This window comes from Oncorhynchus keta, unplaced genomic scaffold (assembly GCF_023373465.1).
Source record: "Oncorhynchus keta strain PuntledgeMale-10-30-2019 unplaced genomic scaffold, Oket_V2 Un_contig_21313_pilon_pilon, whole genome shotgun sequence".
NCBI classification, from domain to species: domain Eukaryota; kingdom Metazoa; phylum Chordata; class Actinopteri; order Salmoniformes; family Salmonidae; genus Oncorhynchus; species Oncorhynchus keta.
The window spans coordinates 7,501-25,841 of record NW_026282402.1 but is presented as its reverse complement, the minus strand read 5'-3'; the positions used below and the strand labels follow the sequence as shown (position 1 = coordinate 25,841).

The 18,341-nt window shown below is 41.0% G+C and overlaps 1 protein-coding gene across 2 annotated transcripts in view; it reads right to left on the bottom strand.

Moving 5' to 3' along the window:
• Positions 1 to 3,438: 3,438 nt before the first annotated feature.
• Positions 3,439 to 18,341, bottom strand: part of LOC127920996 (klotho-like) — a 21,828-nt gene continuing 6,925 nt past the window's right edge. The window contains exons 4-7 of one of the 2 annotated variants that reach the window (XR_008108016.1): positions 15,410 to 15,524; positions 11,336 to 11,462; positions 4,743 to 6,225; positions 3,439 to 4,446 (exon numbers count right to left, since the gene is read on the bottom strand). Coding sequence is in view for 1 of the 2 variants with exons in the window: in XM_052504943.1 (XP_052360903.1) it covers positions 5,858 to 6,225; positions 11,336 to 11,462; positions 15,410 to 15,490 (576 nt within the window). In the remaining variant the exon portion in view is untranslated. Of the gene's footprint in view, positions 6,226 to 11,335; positions 11,463 to 15,409; positions 15,525 to 18,341 lie in introns of both variants that reach the window. The other variant, XM_052504943.1, reaches the window with a different exon arrangement.

Here is an 18,341-nt window from a genome sequence, read left to right as displayed (position 1 = left end):
ATCAGTTGGGTTGACCCAAACATGGGTTAATTTAACCATCAGTTGGGTTGACCCAAACATGGGTTAATTTAGCCATCAGTTGGGTTGACCCAAACATGGGTTAATTTAACCATCAGTTGGGTTGACCCAAACATGGGTTAATTTAGCCATCAGTTGGGTTGACCCAAACATGGGTTAATTTAGCCATCAGTTGGGTTGACCCAAACATGGGTTAATTTAACCATCAGTTGGGTTGACCCAAACATGGGTTAATTTAGCCATCAGTTGGGTTGACCCAAACATGGGTTAATTTAACCATCAGTTGGGTTGACCCAAACATGGGTTAATTTAGCCATCAGTTGGGGTGACCCAAACATGGGTTAATTTAACCATCAGTTGGGTTGACCCAAACATGGGTTAATTTAACCATCAGTTGGGTTGACCCAAACATGGGTTAATTTAGCCATCAGTTGGGTTGACCCAAACATGGGTTAATTTAACCATCAGTTGGGTTGACCCAAACATGGGTTAATTTAACCATCAGTTGGGTTGACCCAAACATGGGTTAATTTAACCATCAGTTGGGTTGACCCAAACATGGGTTAATTTAGCCATCAGTTGGGTTGACCCAAACATGGGTTAATTTAACCATCAGTTGGGTTGACCCAAACATGGGTTAATTTAACCATCAGTTGGGTTGACCCAAACATGGGTTAATTTAGCCATCAGTTGGGTTGACCCAAACATGGGTTAATTTAACCATCAGTTGGGTTGACCCAAACATGGGTTAATTTAACCATCAGTTGGGTTGACCCAAACATGGGTTAATTTAACCATCAGTTGGGTTGACCCAAACATGGGTTAATTTAACCATCAGTTGGGTTGACCCAAACATGGGTTAATTTAGCCATCAGTTGGGTTGACCCAAACATGGGTTAATTTAACCATCAGTTGGGTTGACCCAAACATGGGTTAATTTAGCCATCAGTTGGGTTGACCCAAACATGGGTTAATTTAGCCATCAGTTGGGTTGACCCAAACATGGGTTAATTTAACCATCAGTTGGGTTGACCCAAACATGGGTTAATTTAACCATCAGTTGGGTTGACCCAAACATGGGTTAATTTAACCATCAGTTGGGTTGACCCAAACATGGGTTAATTTAGCCATCAGTTGGGTTGACCCAAACATGGGTTAATTTAACCATCAGTTGGGTTGACCCAAACATGGGTTAATTTAACCATCAGTTGGGTTGACCCAAACATGGGTTAATTTAACCATCAGTTGGGTTGACCCAAACATGGGTTAATTTAGCCATCAGTTGGGTTGACCCAAACATGGGTTAATTTAGCCATCAGTTGGGGTGACCCAAACATGGGTTAATTTAGCCATCAGTTGGGGTGACCCAAACATGGGTTAATTTAACCATCAGTTGGGTTGACCCAAACATGGGTTAATTTAACCATCAGTTGGGTTGACCCAAACATGGGTTAATTTAGCCATCAGTTGGGTTGACCCAAACATGGGTTAATTTAACCATCAGTTGGGTTGACCCAAACATGGGTTAATTTAGCCATCAGTTGGGTTGACCCAAACATGGGTTAATTTAGCCATCAGTTGGGTTGACCCAAACATGGGTTAATTTAGCCATCAGTTGGGTTGACCCAAACATGGGTTAATTTAGCCATCAGTTGGGTTGACCTAGTAGCTGGGTCTTTTTTTTTTTTTTCATTTTCAGTAAGTGTGGCCTATTAAGGGTGTAGCTGTCATTCAGTTATTTTTGGCCAAATGGTCAACTTTCTGGTCAACTTTTTGGTCAACTTTCTGGTCAACTTTTATGGTGGCAATAATGCCCCTTATTTGCTAGTACACTTTGGAAGTATTAGAATTAGGCCCAGCAAATAGTGTGGTGAACTTGATCCAATGTCTTCGGAGGTGATGGCAGAATGTTCAACTTTTGCCGTCTGATAGAAAAGGTTTCTGTAAAACAGACCGTTTGGATATTAAAAGGACCTCATCTGTTTTCCGTTGGCTTTTTCTCGAAACGTAATATTGGCCTATGTTGAAACGTAATATTGGCCTATGTTGAAACGTAATATTGGCCTATGTTGAAACGTAATATTGGTCTATGTTGAAACGTAATATTGGCCTATGTTGAAACGTAATATTGGCCTATGTTGAAACGTAATATTGGCCTATGTTGAAACGTAATATTGGTCTATGTTGAAACGTAATATTGGCCTATGTTGAAACGTAATATAGGCCTGTGTTGAAACGTAATATTGGCCTATGTTGAAACGTAATATTGGTCTATGTTGAAACGTAATATTGGTCTATGTTGAAACGTAATATTGGTCTATGTTGAAACGTAATATTGGTCTATGTTGAAACGTAATATTGGTCTATGTTGAAACGTAATATTGGCCTATGTTGAAACGTAATATTGGCCTATGTTGAAACGTAATATTGGTCTATGTTGAAACGTAATATTGGCCTATGTTGAAACGTAATATTGGCCTATGTTGAAACGTAATATTGGCCTATGTTGAAACGTAATATTGGCCTATGTTGAAACGTAATATTGGTCTATGTTGAAACGTAATATTGGCCTATGTTGAAACGTAATATTGGTCTATGTTGAAACGTAATATTGGCCTATGTTGAAACGTAATATAGGCCTATGTTGAAACGTAATATTGGCCTGTGTTGAAACGTAATATTGGCCTATGTTGAAACGTAATATTGGCCTATGTTGAAACGTAATATAGGCCTATGTTGAAACGTAATATAGGCCTATGTTGAAACGTAATATAGGCCTATGTTGAAACGTAATATAGGCCTATGTTGAACTACACACAAATTGTCAAACCTTGTCCAGACGCAGAGGAAGCCACTGGCTACTTGTCTGCTTAGCAGTGCGACAATATATAAAGTCGACATTTACATTGAAATTGAGAATAAACTCTTAGGTATATTTCAATATTTGAATAAAGTAGAGGCTTTGGTTAACTGCGTGTCTCTCTCTGGCTCTCTGTTGCTGTGCCACGGTTTGAAATGCCTGCAGTTAGATGACCTGGTGAAACTAGACTAGGATTTCCTTGTTACTAATGCTAATTGTGTGTGTCGGTTTTGGAATAAAATCATTTTTGTTGACAGTGTGCTTGCTGCTGGTCTCCATCTCCCAGCAGTTCCATCTATGCATGCTTCAAAATATGTACAAACTGGGTAAGCGTTCCAGAAGTGCCCCTCCCAGGCTGCATTTCACATACTTGACTTTAGAATCGTGCTCCAATTTGGTCCTTGGTCCTTCCGGTAGCGTCCGTTTTGAGAAACACTGATTGCGTCACTTTTTTCAGGTTCAGTTCATTTATTTTATGTTGTAGACATGAGATTACATTTCCAAACACTATTTGTTTATTATTAGAATTTAGGAATTATTACAAGATTGTTTTATCCACCATATGATCACAATAACCTTTTTTTTGTAGACATTTATGGTGCATTTTGTAAATTCACTCTGGCTATCTACTCCGATGTCAGTGCACCCTATTTTTTTTTGTTAGTATAATATTATACAGAAGATCTATGAATAATTGTTGTGGGAGTACTGTTAATATTAATTTGATGACTGAGAATTCATCTATACTGTGTCCCTTCATTGCATTTTGGCAATAAATGAACGATCCATCGGAGACAGAGGGCTCTGGTCAAAAGTAGTGAATCTTAGGGCCGGGATGATACCGGTATCGCGATATGTTGTCCATGGCAACAAACAAAAAATGTAAACATGAAGCAATCCGAACAATTTGTTCCGTTTTAAAAACCTCCCGTTTGTTAAATAAATAAATGTGCCTCTTGGATCACATGCTTGTTTAAAACAGGGCTGTTTTATGTAACAGTATAGACGTTACGTCCGTCCCCTCGCCCCGACCTGGGCGCGAACCAGGGACGCTCTGCACACAGACAACAGTCACCCTCGATGCGTCGTCACCCACAAAAGCCGCGGCCCGTGCAAGTGACGTCCCCGATTGAAACGCCACTAGCGCTAACTAGCTAGGCCTTTTCACATCGGCTACAATTTAGTTAAATCTGGTTCGTGTTTCGTTTCCTTGCCAAGATACTAATGAGTATTGCGATATCGTCCCAGCCCTAAAAGCACAATATTTAGGGAATAGGAGCCATTTGGGATAAATGCTTTGCCTACTTCACAACAGGCCCTGCGGTAGTAAAGGTATTGGTCAAAGGGGACTAAGAGTTATTGGTCAAAGGGGACTAAAGAGTTATTGGTCAAAGGGGACTAAGAGTTATTGGTCAAAGGGGACTAAGAGTTATTGGTCAAAGGGGACTAAGAGTTATTGGTCAAAGGGGACTAAGAGTTATTGGTCAAAGGGGACTAAGAGTTATTGGTCAAAGGGGACGAAAGAGTTATTGGTCAAAGGGGACGAAAGAGTTATTGGTCAAAGGGGACTAAGAGTTATTGGTCAAAGGGGCCTAAAGAGTTATTGGTCAAAGGGGCCTAAAGAGTTATTGGTCAAAGGGGACTAAGAGTTATTGGTCAAAGGGGCCTAAAGAGTTATTGGTCAAAGGGGACTAAAGAGTTATTGGTCAAAGGGGACTAAAGAGTTATTGGTCAAAGGGGACTAAGAGTTATTGGTCAAAGGGGACTAAAGAGTTATTGGTCAAAGGGGACTAAAGAGTTATTGGTCAAAGGGGACTAAGAGTTATTGGTCAAAGGGGACTAAGAGTTATTGGTCAAAGGGGACTAAAGAGTTATTGGTCAAAGGGGACTAAGAGTTATTGGTCAAAGGGGACTAAGAGTTATTGGTCAAAGGGGACTAAGAGTTATTGGTCAAAGGGGACTAAGAGTTATTGGTCAAAGGGGACTAAGAGTTATTGGTCAAAGGGGACTAAGAGTTATTGGTCAAAGGGGACTAAAGAGTTATTGGTCAAAGGGGACTAAGAGTTATTGGTCAAAGGGGACTAAGAGTTATTGGTCAAAGGGAGACTTGCTTTCACTCGATAGTTGTTTTGTTTTTTAGACATCAAGGTTATCTGGTACAGTGTGACGTATTATAAACACACAGTTTAATACAAAGATTCAATTAATTTAAAGAGTGTAGGAAAAATAATCTACACGAGATAATTCGTTATGATACCACGTCAAACAAGTTCATTTAAAAAAATAAATAAAAAGACAATTGTTTTTTAAAGAACAATACTTTATCTTCAGACTGAAATACATGAAACAAACGCTGCTGGTTGAGTTTCATAAAAAAAGACGTGGAAATAAACGAACATACAGTTCTATGAACACAAAGACACACCACATCAACTAAATCAACTACATTCATCAACTTCATTCGCTGCACAGTGTCGTAAACCGTCTAAAGGGCTCCAGTTATGTGGCCCCACATGGGTACAATAAGCTCACCACTTTGTTTTACAGATCTCGAGGAACTGGATAGGTGTCAGAGATCTAGTGCTGACATGGTGGATAATTCTGACATATTGCTTCTACCTTTTTCCCGATTCCTTCAGATCAGCAGACATTGAAGGGTTAAAGGTCAAGTGACTCGAACCCGGAGGACTACCTATAACACACGCTTCAGAAATACACTTAATTTTCATCACCACGTGATCCCAAATGGCACCCTATTCCCAATATAGTGCACTACTTTAGATGAGAGCCCTATGGCACCCTATTCCCTATATAGTGCACTACTATAGACCAGAGCCCTATGGAACCCTATTCCCTATATAGTGCACTACTTTAGATGAGAGCCCTATGGCACCCTATTCCCTATATAGTGCACTACTATAGACCAGAGCCCTATGGAACCCTATTCCCTATTATAGTGCACTACTTTAGACCAGGGCCCTATATTTTAGAGAATATGGTGCCATTTGTACCTCGGCCCCTGTGTCTCTTGGCAGCGTAGTATATAATCAGCCCAAGGGTGACCAGGACCGCGGACCCCACCAGAGACAGGAAGCCCACCACAGGTCTCTTGGTCAGGACCAGACACCCCGAGCAGGGTAGAGGCTGACTGGGGCACTGCGGGGCCGAGGTAAGTGTCCCCTGGAGAGGGAAGCCGTTGTGCCGGATAATGTTCTGATACTGGGACAGAGATGTTTTGAGGATTTCCTCATCTTGGACATGACCGTACAAGCCGAAGCCTGGGTCTCTCTGGTCGTTCAGGGAGTAGGCGAAGTAACCCTTCAGATTCACTCCGTCTAGGATGTAGGCTGGGCGGGGAAGGAGAAGAAGGAGAAGTAAAGGTTTATTACAATTGTAAGACCTATCTGTTCAGAAGTTACCCTTTAGCCAAGACGTGTTTTAAACACTTCCCCGGTTCAGCATGCATCTACTAAATTAATCTGAAGCTCTGCTTGTGCAAAAACAAATCTGATCAATGTTTTTTGGGGGATGAAACTGTGATCGACATGTTCTCTTACCATGCCTGGGGAGAAAAGGGTCTCAACCACATATTGCTAGTTCAACACATAAGAATAATTCATTAAAGTCAATTTCTTTCTTTCTTAATACGTTCATAATTGCATGATCAATAATCACATGATCAATAATCACATGATCAATAAGCACATTGTCAATAATCACATGATCAATAATCACATGATCAATAATCACATGATCAATAATCACATGATCAATAATCACATGATCAATAATCACATGATCAATAAGCACATTGTCAATAATCACATTATAAATAATCACATATTTCATGATGATAAATGGGCTATATTTAAATGTAAATAGTTGGATGGCTCACAACTTCCTCCAGTTAAGTCAAAACAACACCGAGGTACTTCTTGTTGGAGCCAAAGCACAGAGAGGAAATCTGGACGCACATTTTAATTCACCAGGTAAAAAAGATAAAACACCAGGTATAATAAAAAAACTAGTTGTCATTTTAGATTCTGAACTCAATTTAGAATCACAGATTAGGAATGTGACCAATATAGTTTTTAACCACCTGAGGAACAATGCCAAGGCGCTACCGTTTCTCTCTCAGGCTGATACAGAGAGACTCATCCATTTTATTACAAGCAGGCTGATACAGAGAGACTCATCCATTTTATTACAAGCAGGCTGATACAGAGAGACTCATCCATTTTATCACAAGCAGGCTCGACTCCTGTAATGCTCTCCTGTCTGGTCTACCCAAGAAAGTCATTGGTCATCTACAAAACATACAGAATGCTTCAGCACGGGTACTGACCAAGCCAGAAGGAGAACACACATTACACTGGTTTTAAGGTCTCTGAATGCCTGTGAGTTTTAGAATTCATTTTGAAGAATATTCTATTCTATTGGTTTTAGAATCAATCCACGATGGTGCACCTCAATACATGGTTCAGGACATGCTTTAAGTTATGTACCCAGGAAGCCCCTCAGGTCCTCTGGCCTTTTAACTATCCTAAAGCCTGGGACCAAGAGGCATGGAGAGACAGCCTTTTAACTATCCTAAAGCCCAGGACCGAGAGGCATGGAGAGACAACCTTTAGTTACTATGCCCCCAGCCTGGGACCAAGAGGCATGGAGAGACAGCCTTTTAACTATCCTAAAGCCCAGGACCGAGAGGCATGGAGAGACAACCTTTAGTTACTATGCCCCCAGCCTGGGACCAAGAGGCATGGAGAGACAGCCTTTTAACTATCCTAAAGCCCAGGACCAAGAGGCATGGAGAGACAGCCTTTAGTTACTATGCCCCCAGCCTTTAGTTACTATGCCCCCAGCCTTTAGTTATTATACCCCCAGTCTGGGACCAAGAGGCATGGAGAGACAGCCTTTTAACTATCCTAAAGCCCAGGACCAAGAGGCATGGAGAGACAAACTTTAGTTATTATGCCCCCAGTCTGGGACCAAGAGGCATTGAGAGACAACCTTTAGTTATTATGACCCCAGCCTCTGGAATAACCTGTCAGAGAACCTGAGAGGGGCTGAAACTGTGGACATATTTTAAAACATACATTTTTAGCGTTGCTTTTCCTCAGGGTGCTTTTTTAGTTGTTCAGTTTGTCATTTGTTTTTTCTTGTATCTAATGTTTAGTGTGTAGTAAATATCTCAGTGTTTGAAGGTTCTCTACTGTCATCGACTGGAATAGAATAATATGGAGAATGAGGCAGATGTAGCACATGTAACACGAAAACAAGTGTGAGTTTGTGTGTGTTCAGTCAGCCGGTCGTCGTCCTCTAGGGTCAGTAAGCTGTATGTCTGTCTAATAATTAAACTCAAAGTACCAAAAATAACATTCTCGAAATGGAGGCACACAAAGTGAAATGAAAGGCAGACAAACTTTTGGTAACATTTGACTTAAATACGTCCGACTGTACAGTCGTGGCCAAACGTTTTGAGAATGACACAAATATACATTTTCACAAAGTCTGCTGCCTCAGTTTGTGTGATGGCAATTTGCATATACTCCAGAATGTTATGAAGAGTGATCAGATTAATTGCAAAGTCCCTCTTTAACCATGCAAATTAACTGAATCCACACAAAAAAAAATATTTCCCTGCACTTCAGCCCTGCCACAAAAGGACCAGCTGACATCATTATCAGTGATTCTCCTGTTAACACGGGTGTGTTATCGAGGCTGGAGATCACTCTGTCATGCTGACTGAGTGCGAATAACAGACTGGAAGCTTCAAAAGGAGGGTGGTGCTTGGAATCATTGTTCTTCCTCTGTCAACCATGGTTACCTGCAAGGAAACACGTGCCGTCATCATCGCTTTGCACAAAAAAGTGCTTCACAGGCACGGATATTGCTGACAGTAAGATTGAACCTAGATCAACCATTTATCGGATCATCAAGAACTTCAAGGAGAGCGGTTCAATTGTTGTGAAGAAGGCTTCAGGGCGCCCAAGAAAGTTCAGCAAGCGCCAGGACCGTCTCCTAAAGTTGATTCAGCTGTGGGATCGGGGCACCACCAGTACAGAGCTTGCTCAGGAATGGCAGCAGGCAGGTGTGACTGCATCTGCACGCACAGTGAGGCGAAGACTTTTGGAAGATGGCCTGGTGTCAAGAAGGGCAGCAAAGAAGCCACTTCTCACCAGGAAAAACATCAAGGACAGAGTGATATTCTGCAAAAGGTACAGGGATTGGACTGCTGAGGACTGGGGTAAAGTCGTTTTCTCTGATGAATCCCCTTTACGATTGTTTGGGGCATCCGGAAAAAGCTTGTCCGGAGAAGACAAGGTGAGCGCTGCCATCAGTCCTGTGTCATTTCAACAGTAAAGCATCCTGAGACCATTCATGTGTGGGGTTGCGTCTCAGCCAAGGGAGTGGGCTCACTCACAATTTTGCTGAAGAACACAGCCATGAATAAAGAATGGTACCAACACATCCTCCGAGAGCAACTTCTCCCAACCATCCAGGAACAGTTTGGTGATGAACAAGGCCTTTTCCAGCATGATGGAGCACCTTGCCATAAGGCAAAGTGATAACTAAGTGGCTCGAGGAACAAAACATTGATATTTTGGGTCTATGGCCAGGAAACTCCCCAGACCTTAATCCCATTGAGAACTTGTGGTCAATCCTCAAGAAGCGGGTGGACAAACAAAAACCCACAAATTCTGACAAACTCTAAGAATTGATTATGCAGGAATGGGCTGCCATCAGTCAGGATGTGGCCCAGAAGTTAATTGACAGCATGCCAGGTCGGATTGCAGAGGTCTTGAAAAAGAAGGGTCAACACTGCAAATATTGAGTCTTTGCATCAACTTCATGTAATTGTCAATAAAAGCCTTTGACACTTATGAAATGCTTGTAATTATACTTCAGTATTTCATAGTAACATCTGACAAAAATATCTAAAGACACTGAAGCAGCAAACTTTGTGGTCAATATTTGTGTCATTCTCAAAACTTTTGGCCACGACTGTATATAACAGGTGTCATCATAATCAATACCATAACAGGTGTCATCATAATCAATACCATAACAGGTGTCATCATAATCAATACCATAACAGGTGTCATCATAATCAATACCATAACAGGTGTCATCATAATCAATACCATAACAGGTGTCATAATCAATACCATAACAGGTGTCATCATAATCAATACCATAACAGGTGTCATCGTAATCAATACCATAACAGGTGTCATAATCAATACCATAACAGGTGTCATCATAATCAATACCATAACAGGTGTCATAATCAATACCATAACAGGTGTCATCATATCAATACCATAACAGGTGTCATAATCAATACCATAACAGGTGTCATCATAATCAATACCATAACAGGTGTCATAATCAATACCATAACAGGTGTCATAATCAATACCATAACAGGTGTCATCATAATCAATACCATAACAGGTGTCATAATCAATACCATAACAGGTGTCATCATAATCAATACCATAACAGGTGTCATAATCAATACCATAACAGGTGTCATCATATCAATACCATAACAGGTGTCATAATCAATACCATAACAGGTGTCATAATCAATACCATAACAGGTGTCATCATAATCAATACCATAACAGGTGTCATAATCAATACCATAACAGGTGTCATGTAACTGGTCAGAGTCATAGTGTGGTGGTCTCACTGGGCAAACCAACGTCTAAACCATTTGACCAAGAGGAAATTACGTCAGGGACCACTGACTAAATTGGAGGCATTGTGTGTGTGTTTAATCCTACACATTATTTTATTTTAATCTTTTATTTAACTAGGAAAGTCAGTTAAGAGCTAATTCTTATTTACAATGATGGCCTACCCCCCCGGCAAATCTGGACGAGGCTGGGCCAGTTGTGTGATGCCCTATGGGACTTCCAATCACAGCCAGATGTGATTCAGCCTGGATTCAAACCAGGGACTGTAGTGATGCCTCTTGCACTGAGATGCAGTGCCTTAGACCACTGCACCATTCATATTACAGACCGTCCCTTTAATTTAGGGCGTTGTCTGTGTGTTTAATCCTCTGCTATATTACAGACCGTCCCTTTAATTTAGGGCGTTGTGTGTGTGTGTTTAATCCTCTGCTATTTTACAGACCGTCCCTTTAATTTAGGGCGTTGTGTGTGTGTGTTTAATCCTCTGTTATTTTACAGACCGTCCCTTTAATTTAGGGCGTTGTGTGTGTGTGTTTAATCCTCTGCTATTTTACAGACCCTCCCTTTAATTTAGGCTCATTGAAGTAGCTATAGACTTCCCTCTCATCAGGGCCATTGCACGTGTGTGTGTGTGTGTGTGTGTGTGTGTGTGTGTGTGTGTGTGTGTGTGTGTGTGTGTGTGTGTGTGTGTGTGTGTGTGTGTGTGTGTGTGTGTGTGTGTGTGTGTGTGTGTGTGTGTGTGTGTCCACACCTTTAAGAGCTTCGTTGATGTAGCTGTACAGGTAGTAGACTCTCAGACTGTCGTCGAAGCGGGCCGGGTCTTCCTGCACCCCATTGGCTACCACATAGACCGCCACGCCAGCGTAGCGCTCCTCCACCTGTACAAATGGAGGTGGAGAGGTATCAGGTATCAGTGCACCAGTCAGTGAACCAGTCAGTCAGTCAACCAATCAGTCAGTCAACTAGTCAACCAATCAGTCAGTCAACTAGTCAACCAGTCAGTCAATCAACTAGTCAACCAGTCAGTCAATCAACTAGTCAACCAGTCAGTCAATCAACTAGTCAACCAGTCAGTCAATCATCTAGTCAACCAGTCAGTCAATCATCTAGTCAACCAGTCAGTCAACTAGTCAACCAGTCAGTCAATCAACTAGTCAACCAGTCAGTCAATCAACTAGTCAACCAGTCAGTCAATCAACTAGTCAACCAATCAGTCAGTCAACTAGTCAACCAGTCAGTCAATCAACTAGTCAACCAGTCAGTCAATCAACCAATCAGTCAGTCAACTAGTCAACCAGTCAGTCAATCAACTAGTCAACCAATCAGTCAGTCAACTAGTCAACCAGTCAGTCAATCAACTAGTCAACCAGTCAGTCAGTCAACCAAACAGTCAGTCAACTAGTCAACCAGTCAGTCAATCAACTAGTCAACCAGTCAGTCAATCAACTAGTCAACCAGTCAGTCAATCAACTAGTCAACCAGTCAGTCAATCAACTAGTCAACCAGTCAGTCAATCAACTAGTCAACCAGTCAGTCAGTCAACTAGTCAACCAGTCAGTCAATCAACTAGTCAACCAGTCAGTCAATCAACTAGTCAACCAGTCAGTCAATCAACCAATCAGTCAGTCAACTAGTCAACCAGTCAGTCAATCAACTAGTCAACCAATCAGTCAGTCAACTAGTCAACCAGTCAGTCAATCAACTAGTCAACCAGTCAGTCAATCAACTAGTCAACCAGTCAGTCAATCAACTAGTCAACCAGTCAGTCAATCAACTAGTCAACCAGTCAGTCAATCAACCAATCAGTCAGTCAACTAGTCAACCAGTCAGTCAATCAACTAGTCAACCAATCAGTCAGTCAACTAGTCAACCAGTCAGTCAATCAACTAGTCAACCAGTCAGTCAGTCAACCAATCAGTCAGTCAACTAGTCAACCAGTCAGTCAATCATCTAGTCAACCAGTCAGTCAATCAACTAGTCAACCAGTCAGTCAATCATCTAGTCAACCAGTCAGTCAATCAACTAGTCAACCAGTCAGTCAATCAACTAGTCAACCAGTCAGTCAATCAACTAGTCAACCAGTCAGTCAATCAACTAGTCAACCAGTCAGTCAATCAACTAGTCAACCAGTCAGTCAATCAACTAGTCAACCAGTCAGTCAATCATCTAGTCAACCAGTCAGTCAATCATCTAGTCAACCAGTCAGTCAATCATCTAGTCAACCAGTCAGTCAATCAACTAGTCAACCAGTCAGTCAATCAACTAGTCAACCAGTCAGTCAATCATCTAGTCAACCAGTCAGTCAATCATCTAGTCAACCAGTCAGTCAATCAACTAGTCAACCAGTCAGTCAATCATCTAGTCAACCAGTCAGTCAATCAACTAGTCAACCAATCAGTCAGTCAACTAGTCAACCAGTCAGTCAATCAACTAGTCAACCAGTCAGTCAGTCAACCAATCAGTCAGTCAACTAGTCAACCAGTCAGTCAATCAACTAGTCAACCAGTCAGTCAATCAACTAGTCAACCAGTCAGTCAATCAACTAGTCAACCAGTCAGTCAATCAACTAGTCAACCAGTCAGTCAATCAACTAGTCAACCAGTCAGTCAATCATCTAGTCAACCAGTCAGTCAATCATCTAGTCAACCAGTCAGTCAATCAACTAGTCAACCAGTCAGTCAATCATCTAGTCAACCAGTCAGTCAATCAACTAGTCAACCAGTCAGTCAATCAACTAGTCAACCAGTCAGTCAATCATCTAGTCAACCAGTCAGTCAATCATCTAGTCAACCAGTCAGTCAATCAACTAGTCAACCAGTCAGTCAATCAACTAGTCAACCAGTCAGTCAATCAACTAGTCAACCAGTCAGTCAATCAACTAGTCAACCAGTCAGTCAATCAACTAGTCAACCAGTCAGTCAATCATCTAGTCAACCAGTCAGTCAATCATCTAGTCAACCAGTCAACATGTCAGTCAATCAACCAGTCAGTCAATCAACCAGTCAGTCAACCAGTCAACAAGTCAGTCAATTAACCAGTCAGTTAGTTAGTCAGCAAACCAGTCAGTCAGTCAGTCAGTCAGTCAGTCAGTCAACCAGTCAGTCAATCAACCAGTCAGTCAATCAACCAGTCATTCCGTCTGTATGTCTTTCTTTCTACATCCATCTCTCTCTCTCTCTGGGTAAATACATCTCTCTCTCTCTGGGTAAATACATCTCTCTCTGGGTAAAGACATCTCTCTCTCTCTGGGTAAAGACATCTCTCTGCAAAGACATCTCTCTCTGGGTAAAGACATCTCTCTCTGCTGGGTAAAGACATCTCTCTCTGGGTAAAGACATCTCTCTCTGGGTAAAGACATCTCTCTCTGGGTAAAGACATCTCTCTCTGGGTAAATACATCTCTCTCTCTGGGTAAATACATCTCTCTCTCTGGGTAAATACATCTCTCTCTCTCTCTGGGTAAATACATATCTCTCTCTCTGGGTAAAGACATCTCTCTCTGGGTAAATACATCTCTCTCTCTCTGGGTAAAGACATCTCTCTCTGGGTAAAGACATCTCTCTCTCTCTGGGTAAAGACATCTCTCTCTGGGTAAATACATCTCTCTCTCTCTGGGTAAAGACATCTCTCTCTGGGTAAATACATCTCTCTCTCTCTCTGGGTAAATACATCTCTCTCTCTCTGGGTAAAGACATCTCTCTCTGCAAATACATCTCTCTCTCTGGGTAAATACATCTCTCTCTCTGGGTAAATACATCTCTCTCTCTTTCTGGGTAAATACATCTCTCTCTCTGGGTAAATACATCTCTCTCTCTGGGTAAATACATCTCTCTCTCTCTGGGTAAATACATCTCTCTCTCTCTGGGTAAATACATCTCTCTCTCTCTCTGGGTAAATACATCTCTCTCTCTCTGGGTAAATACATCTCTCTCTCTCTCTGGGTAAATACATCTCTCTCTCTCTGGGTAAACACATCTCTCTCTCTCTGGGTAAATACATCTCTCTCTCTGGGTAAATACATCTCTCTCTCTCTGGGTAAATACATCTCTCTCTCTCTGGGTAAATACATCTCTCTCTCTCTGGGTAAATACATCTCTCTCTATGGGTAAATAAATCGCTCTCTCTCTCTGGGTAAATAAATCTCTCTCTCTGGGTAAATAAATCTCTCTCTCTGGGTAAATAAATCTCTCTCTGTGGGTAAATAAATCTCTCTCTCTGGGTAAATAAATCTCTCTCTATGGGTAAATAAATCTCTCTCTATGGGTAAATAAATCTCTCTCTCTGGGTAAATAAATCTCTCTCTGGGTAAATAAATCTCTCTCTGGGTAAATAAATCTCTCTCTATGGGTAAATAAATCTCTCTCTGGGTAAATAAATCTCTCTCTCTGGGTAAATAAATCTCTCTCTGTGGGTAAATAAATCTCTCTCTCTGGGTAAATAAATCTCTCTATGGGTAAATAAATCTCTCTCTATGGGTAAATAAATCTCTCTCTCTGGGTAAATAAATGTCTCTCTCTGGGTAAATACATCTCTCTCTATGGGTAAATAAATCGCTCTCTCTCTGGGTAAATAAATCTCTCTCTGGGTAAATAAATCTCTCTCTCTCTGGGTAAATACATCTCTCTCTCTGGGTAAATAAATCTCTCTCTATGGGTAAATAAATCTCTCTCTATGGGTAAATAAATCTCTCTGGGTAAATAAATCTCTCTCTGAGTAAATAAATCTCTCTATCTCTGGGTAAATAAATCTCTCTCTCTCTGGGTAAATAAATCTCTTGATCGGGGTAAATAAATCTCTCTCTCTGGGTGAATAAAGTGCCATCTCACCCAGTTGAGGGCCTTCCTGAGGCCCCAGGGCACTACGGGGGCATTGGGCCGAGGGGACCTGATCCAGGTGATGTCTCCCATGTACTGCACCCCCAACCTGGAGGGCAGTTTGTTTCTGTGGAGACAGAGTAGAGCTTACTTTAAGATGTGGTCATAGCAATAGTAGCATTAGTGAAACTCCCAGTGTTCACCCAGAAGACACTAGTGATCCTCCCAGCGGTCACCCAGAAGGCACTAGTGATCTTCCCAGCGGTTCACCCAGAAGGCACTAGTGATCCTCCCAGTGGTCACCCAGAAGACACTAGTGATCCTCCCAGCGGTCACCCAGAAGGCACTAGTGATCTTCCCAGCGGTTCACCCAGAAGACATCAGTGATCCTCCCAGTGGTCACCCAGAAGACACTAGTAATCCTCCCAGTGGTCACCCAGAAGACACTAGTGATCCTGCCAGCGGTCACTCAGAAGGCACTTGTGATCCTCCCAGTGGTCACCCAGAAGGCACTAGTGATCCTCCCAGCGGTCCACCCAGAAGACACTAGTGAAACTCCCAGTGTTCACCCAGAAGACATCATTGATCCTCCCAGCGGTCCACCCAGAAGACACCAGTGATCCTCCCAGCGGTCACCCAGAAGACATCAGTGATCCTCCCAGCGGTCCCCAGAAGGCACCAGTGATCCTCCCAGCGGTCACCCAGAAGGCATCAGTGAAGGTCCTACTTGAGGCAGTCAATCTTGATCCGGTTTTACGCACCAATCATTGATTGTAATAGTAATAGTATTATAGTAATAGTAATAGTATTATCAGTAGTAGTAGTAGTAGTAACAGTAGTAGTAGTAGTAGTAACAGTAGTAGTAGTAACAGTAGTAGTAGTAGTAGTAACAGTAGTAGTAGTAGTAGTAATAGTAGTAGTAGTAGTAGTAACAGTAGTAGTAGTAGTAGTAGTAGTAGTAGTAGTAGTAGTAGTAGTAGTAGTAGTAGTAGTAGTAGTAGTAGTAATAGTAGTAGTAGTAGTAGTAGTAACAGTAGTAGTAGTAGTAGTAACAGTAGTAGTAGTAGTAGTAGTAGTAACAGTAGTAGTAACAGTAGCAGTAGTAGTAGTAACAGTAGTAGTGGTAGTAGTAGTAATAGTAGTAACAGTAGTAGTAGCAGAGGTAGTAGTGGCAGTAGTAGTAGTAGTAGTAGTAACAGTGGTAGTAGTAACAATATTAGTATTAGTAGTATTAATAGTAGTAGTAACCGTAGTAGTAACAGTAGTAACAGTAGTAGTAGTAGTAGAAGTAGTAACAGTAGTAGTAACAGTAGTAGTAGTAGTAGTAACAGTAGTAGTGGTAGTAGTAGTAGTAACAGTAGTAGTAGTAATAGTAGTAACAGTAGTAGTAGTAGTAGTAATAGTAGTAGTAGTAACAGTAGTAGTAGTAATAGTAGTAACAGTAGTAGTAGTAGTAGTGGTAGTAGTAGTAGTAGTAGTAACAGTAGTAGTAGTAATAGTAGTAACAGTAGTAGTAGTAGTAGTAATAGTAGTAGTAGTAACAGTAGTAGTAGTAATAGTAGTAACAGTAGTAGTAGTAGTAGTGGCAGTAGTAGTAGTAGTAGTGGTGGCAGTAGTAGTAGTAGTAATAGTAGCAGTAGTGGTAGTAGTAGTAGTAATAGTAGTAGCAGTAGTAGTGGTAGTAGTAGTAGTAATAGTAGTAGTAGTAGTAGTAGTAGTAGTGGTGGTAGTAGTAGTAATAGTAGTAACAGTAGTAGTAGTAGTAGTACTAGTACTACCAGTAGCAGTAACAGTAGTAGTAGTAGTAGTACTAGTAGTAGTAGTAGTAGTAGCAGTAGTAGTAGTAGTAGCAGTAGTAATAGTAGTAACAATAGTAGTAGTAGTAGTAATAGTAGTAGTAGTAGTAGTAGTAGTAGTGGTAGTGGTAGTAGTAGTAGTAGTAACAGTAGTAGTAGTACTAGTAGTAGTAGTGGTGGTAGTAGTAATAGTAGTAGTAGTAGTAATAGTAGTAGTAGTAGTAGTAGTAGTAGTAGTAATATTAGTAACAGTAGTAGTAGCAGAGGTAGTAGTGGTAGTAGTATTAGTAGTAGTAACAGTGGTAGTAGTAACATCATTAGTATTAGTAGTATTAATAGTAGTAGTAGTCGTAACAGTAGTTGTAGTAGTAGTAACAGTAGCAGTAGTAGTAGTAACAGTAGTAGTATTAGTAGTAGTAGTCGTAACAGTAGTAGTATTAGTAGTAACAGTAGTAGTATTAGTAGTATTAGTAGTAACAGTAGTAGTAGTAACAGTAGTAGTATTGGTAGTATTAATAGTAGTAGTAGTAGTAACAGTAGTAGTAGTAATAGTAGTAACAGTAGTAGTAGTAGTAGTACCAGTAGTAGTAGTAGTAGTAGTATTAGTAGTCGCTGTAGTAGTAGCTGTAGTAACAGTAGTAATAGTATAATAGTAGTAGCAGTGGTAACAGTAGTAATAGTAATAGTGATAGTAGTAGTAGTCGTAGTATTAGTAGTAGCTGTAGTAACAGTAGTAGTATTAGTAGTAGTAGTAGTAACATTAGTAGTAGTAACAGTAGTAGTATTAGTAGTATTAGTAGTAGTAACAGTAGTCGCTGTAAAATGTGAAGTATTAGTATTAGTAGGAGTGGTAGTAGTAATAGCAGTAGTTGTTGTAGTAGCTATAGTTCAGTAGTAGCAGTAGCAGTAGTAATAGCAGTAGCAGTAGTTGTTGTAGTAGCTATAGTTCAGTAGTAGCAGTAGCAGTAGTAATAGCAGTTGCAGTAGTTGTTGTAGTAGCTATAGTTCAGTAGTAGCAGTAGCAGTAGTAATAGCAGTAGTTGTTGTAGTAGCTATAGTTCAGTAGTAGCAGTAGCAGTAGTAATAGCAGTTGCAGTAGTTGTTGTAGTAGCTATAGTTCAGTAGTAGCAGTAGCAGTAGTAATAGCA